Consider the following 10525-nt stretch of genomic DNA (forward strand, 5'->3'; position numbering starts at 1 on the left):
TATAAAACTGATTATTCACAATTAAAAAATAAGTAACAAAGAAAAAAGAATAGTTAATCTTTTATTAGCATTAAGTTGAATATTAAAAAGTTGCAAAATTTGCAAAGTAAAGATGACAAAAAAGACTATTCTGATTAAAGGAAGAGACTTTTAATCACTATTTGATAACTCAACTATATGTAGAATAATTAAAGGAACCTCAAGAGAAGGCATAACATAGTTTATGCAAGGTTAAATATCTTTATCTTTGTTATTTAGTGCTGGGTCATAACAGTGTATTATTTGAAGTTGTTGAAGTTGGGAAGCTAGACAACTTGCATCCCTCATAAAGCATTGTTTGTAATACATAGAAATACTATTCTTCTTTATTCAGAATTCAAGATTGCTTTTTTAGTGGGATATGGCTGAAATCAAATATCTCCTTGAGACCGAAAATAAGTTTCTCTGCATCTTGATCTCCATCTGATGACGATTCTTCCACCATATAAACAACAGCATCATCCCTAATATTGTCCTCGAACTCCACATGCTCTCCATCACTAAAAACAGCTTCTCCTCCTTCCTCTGAACCACCTGAGCTTGACGATGAACTCAGAATGGACTCATAAGATGTTGTATCTAAAAAAGAACAAATAAAAAGTTTTGTGTCTGCTAAATTCAATGTCATACAACAGTTTCAAAAAGCAAATTGGTGGCAGAAGTATGTGTGCTTGGTAACAAGATGCAGCTCAACAGCAAACATGACCAAAATTTACTTGCATTTTCCTGCATGACGTAAAGCATAAGCTTTAAGGAGAATGATAGAGAGCACTTACCTTGTGAATTCAATGCTCTTCAAGTTTTGTCATGTCAGGAAGTTTGCATGTTAAGAATGGCACATCTAGGGTAAGCATCTAAACATTCACCAACAAAGAAAGCACATAAAGACTGTACTTACTATAGCTACCATCTCGTTTCTTTGTTTTCTTCTGGAAAGTTTACTGAGGTCAGATGGTATCCAGTAGCTGGTTTGATGAGCACTCTCAAGCTGGAAGCATTAGAAACCAGCTCCAGGGACTTGTTCCAGACTCAAGTCTAGATATTGAGAGATGAGAATGTGTAAACATCTTCTGCGATGCAGCCTGTGAGCTGGTTCCAGCGTGCCTGAGTTTCAAGAGCCAGGGCGCTGCCGAGAAATGTAAACGAACGCATTAAAGTGAAATAGATTTAGTAAGGGTTAGGGCATTAAAGGCATCTTGCAAAGGGCAAGCTATGGCGCGAACAGAGCAGGAGCGCAGTGGATGCGTCACAGGTTTGTGGTCTCTCTTTCGACCAAAAAAGGCGCACAAGGGCGACAACAAGGTCCACCCGGAAGCCATGGACGCGGCGGCCTCGAAGCTGAAGGTCCAAGATCGTGTCTGTGAGGCCGTCTCGGGAGAAGCCATGGACGCCGCCGCCTTGAAGTTGAAGGAACTCAGGCACGAGGTGAAAATCGTCTTAGAAGCGATACGACAGGAGCGAGGGCACAAGGAGCTGATCAAGCCGATCAAGCCGGAACAAGAGAAGGAGGACGAAGAGGAGAATCAAGAGAAGAAAGCGGAGCAGCTGAAGGAAGAGAAGAAAGCCGAGCAGGTGAACGAGGAGGAGAAAGAAGCCGATCAGATGAAGCCGATGAAGCTGGAAGAAGAGGAGGAAAAGGAAGCCGAGAAGCAGCTGAAGGAGGAGGAGCAAGAGAAGAAAGCTGAGCAGCTGAGCGAGGAGGAGCAGGAGAAAGAAGCCCATGAGACGAAGGAACTCAGGCGCGAGGTGAAACAGGAGCAAGGTCACAAGGAGCAGCCGCAGCTGGAACGAGAGGAGAAGAATCAGCCGAATCAGCCGATCAAGCCGATCAAGCCGATGAAGCAAGAGCAGGAACAGGAGGAGGAGCAGCGGATGAAGCCGATGAAGCAGCAGCTGGAACAAGAGGAGGAGCAGATGATCAAGCCGATCAAGCAGCAGCTGGAACAAGAGGAGGAGCAGATGATCAAGCCGATCAAGCAGCAGCTGGAACAAGAGGAGGAGCAGATGATCAAGCCGATCAAGCAGCCTCTGGAACGGGAAGACGATCAAGAGAAGATGAAGCAGCAGGAGAATGACAAGGCCAAGCAGGAGGAGCAGCGACCCAAGCCAATTCTACTGCCAGCCGGGGGTCGTCGTCCAGGTATGGTTCCTTTTGCTTCTCGCATTCTTCTTCTACTGTGACTCACGATGGCCTTCTGGACTTGCAGGTTCCAGGCCGAAGATGGTTCGCTTCTCTTCCTCAGCGGAGGACATTCTTCCCGACGGCACCCGACGGCGGAGTGAAACCCATCTTAGCGATGGCCGAGGGGGCTATGTTGAGTTCGCGTATCTCGAAGCTTTCCACAAGGCAAACCGGTGGCTAAACCAGAGGGGAAAAACCGAGAAGAAGATCCGCAGCTTGGAAGAGGAAAAGCGCGAGGAAACAGAAGAGGAGAAGCACGAGGAAAAGTCTTGGAGTGTTAGCGCGCTCCGGATTCTGATCAGACTCACCGAGCAGCTTTACGAGGAGCTCAACGGCAAATCCAGCGACCGAGAGAGGATCAAGCGAGCGCGGAAGATGATGAGGCTCCAGAAAATGCTGGATAGGATCCCGAGTGAGAGGAAACCGTGGAAGAAGCTTCAGTCCGGCGAGGTGGTCTTCGTGAAGGAGGCAAAAGAACTATATGATCGTGCGGGGAGAGATTTTGTTGCCGAATTCAAGAGGAGACAGGTAAGTTTGATATACCTTCCAGATTCCAGATGGCCGTTTGCTAATAACTTCCGTGTTTGTTGTAGAGAGCTGAAGTGAACGATGAGTGTTTGTTTTGTCGGAACCATGATGGCGAGAAGATGATCGGCCGGGCTGGAGCGAACTCTAAGACGACTAGACCCTGGGTTTACCTGAGAAGAGAACACGAGCAAACTGTTCTAAGCACGTCGAAGAAACGAGAGATGAAGTTGGCTCCGAGCTCGAGAAGTTGGCTGCAAGGATTGGTCAACTGGAGGCCAGTGCTCGGACTCTAGCATCGGAGAAGCCAACTCTCAAGAGTCAAATCCAGAAGTTGGATCTCCAAGCAAGTTGAGCAGCACAGGAGGAGGCCACTAAAGCTATAGACCAGTTAAGTCGAGAGAAGATCGACCTTCTCGAGGACTCGACTCCAAAGATTTGCAACTGTCCAAGACGTGAAAGCAGTGCGTGACAACCGTGTCTCAGGGCTCCAGGCGGAGAAGTCCATCACACTTCAGGCGTCTAAACAGGCCAGCGACCAGCCTCCACACTCTTCTAAGTCAAGAGAAGATCAATGGATCAAGTTTGACTACACTCTACAGTGTCTGGAGCAAGGAGGGATCTATCTTATCAGCTTTCCAGTCGACGGAGATGAGACAGGAGATACTGCTGCGGTATAATGTTCACAGCTTGAAGGAATAGTAGCAAGGGAACGACTGCAACGAGATGGTGATAGCGAGAATATGATATAGCTGAAGCTGCTCGTGACGGTGGGGGTATTCGGATTCACAGAGAGGGCTGCAGAGACTATAAGACAGACTACACTCGACGTTCTCTGTCATCTGGTAGAGCTCTCTAGTTGACGGAGACTTTGAAAACGGGTCAGGGCTGTCCAGGAATGCTCGTACAGCCGCTCGGATGAAAGTATCAGCAAAGAACTCAGTGTCAGATTGCTTCAAGGGAAATCAAATCCAAAAGTTGGAGCGGGAAAACTCGGAGCTGTGGCCAAATATCCAAGCAAGTCGAGCACCACAGTAGCAGGTCACTAAAGCGTCAAGTCTGAGCTAAAGACCAGTCTCCACACTCTAAGTCAAGGGAAGATCAACGACTGGAATTGAAAGTTTCGGAAGATGGTGGCCGAGATGGAGAGTCGAAAGCGGCGGTTGACGAGGCTCCAGGCGGAGCAGTCGGCTGGAAGTGCAGCAGAGTCCATCAAACTTCGGCATCTAAACAGGCTAGCCCGCCTCCACACTCTTCTAAGTCAAGAGAAGATCAATGGATCAAGTTGGGCTACACTCTACAGTGTCTGGAGCAAGGAGGGATCTATCTTATCGGCTTTCCAGTGGACGGAGATGATTCAGGAGCGCCTGCTGCGGTAAGGCTGTCCATGGTAGTAGCGAGGAACGACGTAAACCAGTGTCAGATGGCTGCAAGATGGCGAGAAGACGATATAGCTGAAGCTGCTCGTGACTGGGGTTTCGGATGGCTGCAGAGACTATAAGACAGACTACGCTAGACGTTCTCTGTCATCTGGTGGAATGAGGGAAGTGTTCGGACAGGAGTTCTTGAAGGAGAAGCCCCAGGGGATAATGGCTGACGGAGTCGAATCCGCTGCACGAGGTGTAGCTCTCGGCGAGAGCACGTGATGGCGGAGTTTGGAAGTGCAAAGGCGAGGCTGGAGAAGCAAGTAACTGGCAGCTGATGGAGAGGATCACGGGACTCGAGGCGCTGGAGGAGAGAGAGACGTGCCAGATGCAAAGCAAAGCTTTGGGCGAGGAGCTCTGAAGGATGAAGAAGACAAGCCGAGGAGAACCGATGTGAGAGCAGAGGTTTGACGGATCAGATGGACGCTACATGCGACAAGAAGGAGCATCTGGCTTCGCAGGAAGCTGTGTTTTTGCATGCTTCCGCTCAAGCTTCTCAGCACGATCCAAGGCCTGAAGTGGCGGAAGCATTCCCTAACTGCCAGAGGTTCTAAGCACGTCAAAGAAACGAGAATGGAAGTTCAAGAAGTAACCAGCTCTCGAGAGTCAAATACAGAACAGAGGTGCAAGCCAAGTACTGACAGCTCGAGCAGCGCAGGGAAGCAGTAGCAAGCCTCCAAAGCGCCAGAGACCAGTCTCCACACTTCTAAGTCAAGAGAAGATCAACCTCTTCGAGGAGATATCCTCCCTCGACTCCAAAGTTTCGGAGATATCTTGATCAATCGGGAGATAGCAGATAATTTTGTCAAGATCTGGGCTTCTCAAGCGGAGCTCACTGAGACGGTGCCCGAGATCGGAGCAGTCAGCCAGCCGAGTGGAGAAGAGTCCATCAAACGTTGGTGTGAGAACAGCGAGATGAAGGAGAAGATGAGATGCCAAGACGGATCAAAGACAAAGCTCTCTAGTTGATGGAAACAGGACGAGAGCTTCAATGCTGTCCAGGATCACTCTTACAGGTGCTTGGATGATAGAAGATGATGATGGCAAGATGATCTCAAACTCGAAGAAACTGCTTGTGGCAGTGGAGCCAGAGGTTCGGCTTCACAAAGACTGAAAAACGGCTGATGTTCGCCCCTGACATGCGGAGACTACAAGAGCTGGAGCGAACTCTAAGACGAAGCAACAGTCATAAAGACAGAAGATTGGACGAGTTTCATGGAACGTGGAAGCTGGTGCAAAGCGATTCAGAGGTTCAATGGCCACCTTTACAATCAAGAAATGTGGACTGAGGGTACGTAGAGTCATTCGTTTTTTCCTCTTCCATTCATTTCATCCGTGTTGTTAAACAGAAGAAGCAAGCTGCAGCGACACACAAATTGTGATGGTAGCTCCTTTAGTATCAGCAACAAATCCTATGGTATTTTTTTGCTTTTTAATTTTCTCCTCTGGTGGAATATCTTCTGAGCTCCAACTTGGTCCAGATCGTTGGAGGCCGTCTCTTCGAGACTAAATAAATAAAACATCTCAGAGACTACGCTAAGGAGCTGCTTATTCTGGCCAACTTGTGAGTAAATAACCTTGAGAGATTATGTTTCTTTTCTATTTGGAAAATAGTCTGACTGCCAACTTGGTCCAGATCATAGGAGGCCCAATTAGCATAATTATGCCTAGTTAGCATCATCCTATTATATACATTGGGCATATATTGTAAAATATCATAAATGTGGCTTCAGGTATCAAAAAATACTTGTTAACCAGTACTTTTGGACATTCTCTCTTTTGCCATAAAGGTTGATATAGTTGGACCACTTTATTATTCTTCCCTCTTATGTTAGTGGAGTTAATTGGACATCTTAAGTGTACTTAAACTAAACAAGCATAAGGATTGAATTTTTTATATATTATTAGCTAAATATGTTGTATGTAGCTAATGATAAGAACCTTCATGTGTTGAGTCTAGTTCCTCAATAATGCTTTATGATAGCTTATTGTGTCCACCAAACAGCCTCACTATCATACTTCATATATTAGTTCCATTCAGTCTTTTGTGCTATTTATAGTAAGTGGTTAAATCTGTCTAAAATGCATATCTATGGAATCTAGAGTGTCATGAATCCCATGGTGTTGTTCCTACATCCCAATTCACAATTTAATTCTATTCTATATCTAGTAAATTTTCAAATCCCATAAACTAGTTTTTGAGATTGGGGTGAAAGCCTAAAAGCATGCATTTTTCTAGGGTAAGGGATGAGGGGTTGTGGGGGGTTCTAAATATATAGTAAAGATAGTATTTGGAAGCATTATTGACCATCTAAAATATTAATTTGGCTCATGCTAGGTTGTATTGCTCATGATTTTGTGTTTAGCTTGGGAATAATCTCAAGTTCCATATTGCTCTAATCAGTGGGGTATCCACCTTTTTGTTATAGGCCACCAGTATGCCAGAATTGGGCTAAACACCATCTGATACTATTTTACATGCAAACGTTGGATATGGGGAGTTAGTGTTCGTAAAAGATATTAAGTGTGTACCAAATCTTCATTTTGTTGCACAAAGGGTTTGGAGTTTGATATAAGCTATAAATATTTTTTTTCTAATTTGCCAACTTACCTTTTTTATTCGACCACGTTTGCTTTGGCATTAGTTAAGTTCCCTTGCCAAGGTCCCCACTTATTATACCATCTTTTACTTGGTCCTACTTGGATTTAGCTTCCTCACTACACAAGTAATGAAGTGTTAGCCATGCATCTACAGATTCGTAATATTTCTCTTAATCCCTCTCCTCAGGTGAGTTTGGACTTAAGATTTAATTACAATCCCTATAACCACAACCAGCTAAACACACAAAGCCTCTAGGTTTTTTATATGCCTAGGTATAGCAAAACTTAATCACAAAACCTTCTAAATCCCAAGACTTGGGTGCATTTCTTGTTTCGAGTGTTGCAACACAAATTTATTGTTGCTTATCTTTACGTCACATGTTATAGCCAGAGAAACCACTCTTACTCCCACTTCTACCCTTGCTCCTATTTTTACTTCCACTTTTACTTCTACTCCCGGTCTTACTATTATTGTTGCTCCCACTCTTACTCTCACTCCTACTCTCTAGTTACAGGTATGGGTGTTTTGAGAGATAGGGAGAGGAAATTTTGATTCTCAAAATATTCCAAATAGTAAAATTCCACAAAGGCTATATCAAAGGTCCTCCCTATTTCCTCTGGCAATTAAGTTTGGAATTACGGTTTTGTGAATTTGTATGTGAGGGATGGATCCGTGGTTAGGGCTGAAAGATGACCTAAAACTTAGTGAACTCAACATGAATAAGTTAGTTTAGTTTTCTTGAAAGAATGGAGAGTTTGTTTTAGGAAATTGAGAGAAATCTTGAGTTCTAGGGGTTAGATTTATATTCTTAGAGACCCTAGGACCATTAGGGGTTTCAACTTCCATGAATTTAGAGTGTAAATTTAAAGATTTTTCTCGTTCTTACATTAATTTTCTACATTACTTCTTTCCACTTGGTTTTCTAGTGATTTCTCATTATTAGTATATTGATTCTGGTTTTTCTTTCTTTGGGTCGATGCGACTTGGCATCCTCTTTCCAACAAGCTAAAGAGCACCTTGTTTTGTGGAGGATTTAATTGCTAATTTAATGAAATTTTATCCATCACAGTCCTCTGTTTTTCATAGCAAATCTTTCAACACTCTAAGCTTGTGATTTTGGGACTGATTCAAGAATTTTTTTTTCTGGACATGTAAATCTAAAGACAAGCTTTTTTTAGTGTCCTTTCTTGGTAGCCAATTCGCTTTAAGTTATGACATGGAGTAGTTTTTCTCTTACGGCGCTTCATAGCTCAAATTTGCAAGTTTCTAGCTTAATCTTGAGGGAATTTGAGGCGTCGTTCTCATGGAAATCATTACAGCCATGTTATTACCTTTTACCAATGTTAAAAATGAGTGTTTCTTGTACTAGGGAGTGCATTTTCTTTTGTTTTCTTTCTTATTGTCTAGAATTTAATGTTTGAATCAATTTTTTTTTGAGATTTTAGGCATTTTAACTCATGGTTTTGGTTTCATTCTCTTGGTTTGAGTATAAACTTTTAAACAAGTCCATCCACACCCATTTTTGTATGCAAAGTCAAGAGATTTCCATGCAAATGTTTTCCTCTTAAGCATTTTGAGTATTGGAGTTTAATTGTTTCTATTTTCCCCCTTTTCTTTGCAATATTTTTTTCTTTTGTCATGAGAAATTGGCATTTGCAAGGGTGAGAGTGATTTTATTTGGGAAAATCTACATGAGGATACTCTTTTATTTGGAGTTATCCCATTTAGATACTTTACTCTCACACAAGTCAAAGTTCTTTGTGCGTTGTATTTTCCACAACCTGGCATCTACTGCACAGTGGACATTTTATACTAGTTCACACTTGTTCCAGTTAGAGATGGCAACTAGCAAACTTCCATACAGTGCCTAGGGTATGGGGACATTTTTCACATCTTTTACGAGAGCTTGATTATCAAACTACTCTTTTTGATAAGGAGGATTCATCATTCATTACAGATATCGAGTCAGGGAGTCCACCATCCATGGCTCTTCCTACATAAATCCACATTCTACAGCGAGGCACCGACTTGACATACTTATCTGGCAATGGCGACATCTTTGCCAATACACATGTCACTCATTTTGAGCAATATTGCATGTCAAATGGCATCATCGAGGATGATCACAAGCTTTGTGACTTCTTGCGATCGCTCACTAGCCGAGCAGAAACATGGGTAGAGACACTCTTGGAGGTAGATATGGCTGACAACTCCACATTCAAAGCATCTTTCTAAGGTCACTTTGATCAGCAGTGACCAACAAATCGCTTACTCATGGATTTGTTTGTTTTTTGGCAAGGAGCACGTGAATCTGTGCTAGAATATATGATGTGGTTTAGGTTTTACTAGAAGGAGTGTGTCCTCATCACAAATGAACCTCATGGCATCACTATATTCATCTTTGGCCTCAAGGGAAATCTCAAATGCAAGATGCTTAAGCGAGAGTTTTGGATGTGTTATGAGGCATTTGCTGTAGTAGAGACTTTGGAGTGGGATCTTCTCCAACATCTCAAGATTCCTAGGGTAGAGGAGATTTTCCTCCCACCTTCAGATGAGAGTTCATGTGCTACCATGATCCATTCTTCTCCAGCCCCACACAGTGATGATAGAGTTCCCTTAATGATCGAGAAGGCATTGTCGAAGTATGCAAGATACAAGGAGATTATCTAGTAGCAATAATAAATGCAAGAGAAGCTATTTGAGGAGCTTAAAGCATGCTGCTTACAGTAGGCAGGGAGACTAAGATGCCCTCTTCGTTCTTGGTACTACTCGCATTGTAGTGTTATGATACACAGCATAAATAGATGTTGGAAGCTTCATTTAGAACTTCGACCACCTTTTGTCCAGCATGTTGAAGAGTAACTTCTACCAGACAACATATTTCTTCCATGGCTAGAGATAGATACCAGCAACAATTGGAGTAGAAAGCGATCAAAGACACCCTTTCGTTGAGCTATGGAAACACTGATGCATGTCAACATAGTTTATGTTGTAGAGGACGGTTATAAGATGGCTGCTATGACTCAAGGGCGCAAGAAGGTTTCTCCTTTAGCCCCAAATATTGATGGTGAGCAAGATCCAGCTCTAGTTTCTAGAACTTCCCCATCTCTCATGGCATGTAAGTTACCCCATGCTTCGGTATTTGCAATGCCACCCACATCCTTGGCCACAACTTCAAATCCAACAATTGGATATTCATCCAACTTTCAATGTGGGGTCTCTCAGCTGCCCTCCACTCTTTCTCAAGTCCCATAAGAAGTTCTTGCTTAAATTGTTGACACTTTAATCTTGGTGAGCTTTTGCAATATATATCTGGTTTTACTCCTTAGCTAGAGGCTTTGCCAAGTCCACAGGCATCCCCATGGAACATCAGTATAACATCCACATCATCAACACTCATACCACTTATGATCCCAAAGCATTCTTTGTGGAGGTCCACATCAGCGATAGATCTTTGACAGCACAAGCATTACTTGATTCTAGATCCCAGAGCAACATCATCTCCCTTAACTTGGCACTTTCTAGTGGCTTGGAAGTGGTGAGAAACACAACTATCATCCTCAAAATGTTTGTCAATCACTGAATTGTTCCTACAAGCATCTGTTGGAATGTCAAGATCTTGGTGCAAGGAGTGGTTTGTATGCTAAATTTCCTTGTTGTGGACTTCCAACAGCTAGGATTTAGGAAGCTGAAGGACTTTATTATCTTAGGACGGACTTACATGACAATTTGGGCCAAGGGAGAATCAATGAT

The 10525-nt window shown here is 43.3% G+C and overlaps 1 protein-coding gene and 1 long non-coding RNA gene across 2 annotated transcripts; both read left to right on the plus strand.

Annotated features, from left to right (window-relative positions):
- Window positions 1–2043: 2043 nt before the first annotated feature.
- Window positions 2044–3851, plus strand: LOC9660266. The gene is made up of 3 exons (XM_024674444.1): window positions 2044–2179; window positions 2247–2749; window positions 2815–3851. Exons 1-3 carry the CDS (start codon window positions 2044–2046, stop codon window positions 3040–3042), a joined length of 867 nt encoding a protein of 288 aa, XP_024530212.1. The 3' UTR covers window positions 3043–3851.
- Window positions 3852–4831: 980 nt separating this feature from the next.
- LOC112346157 lies at window positions 4832–5930 on the plus strand. The gene is made up of 4 exons (XR_002992315.1): window positions 4832–5461; window positions 5520–5587; window positions 5652–5734; window positions 5807–5930. It is a non-coding gene; the product is annotated as an uncharacterized LOC112346157 (long non-coding RNA).
- The last annotated feature ends 4595 nt before the right edge of the window (window positions 5931–10525 follow it).

This window comes from Selaginella moellendorffii, unplaced genomic scaffold (assembly GCF_000143415.4).
Source record: "Selaginella moellendorffii unplaced genomic scaffold, v1.0 SELMOscaffold_12, whole genome shotgun sequence".
NCBI lineage: Eukaryota > Viridiplantae > Streptophyta > Lycopodiopsida > Selaginellales > Selaginellaceae > Selaginella > Selaginella moellendorffii.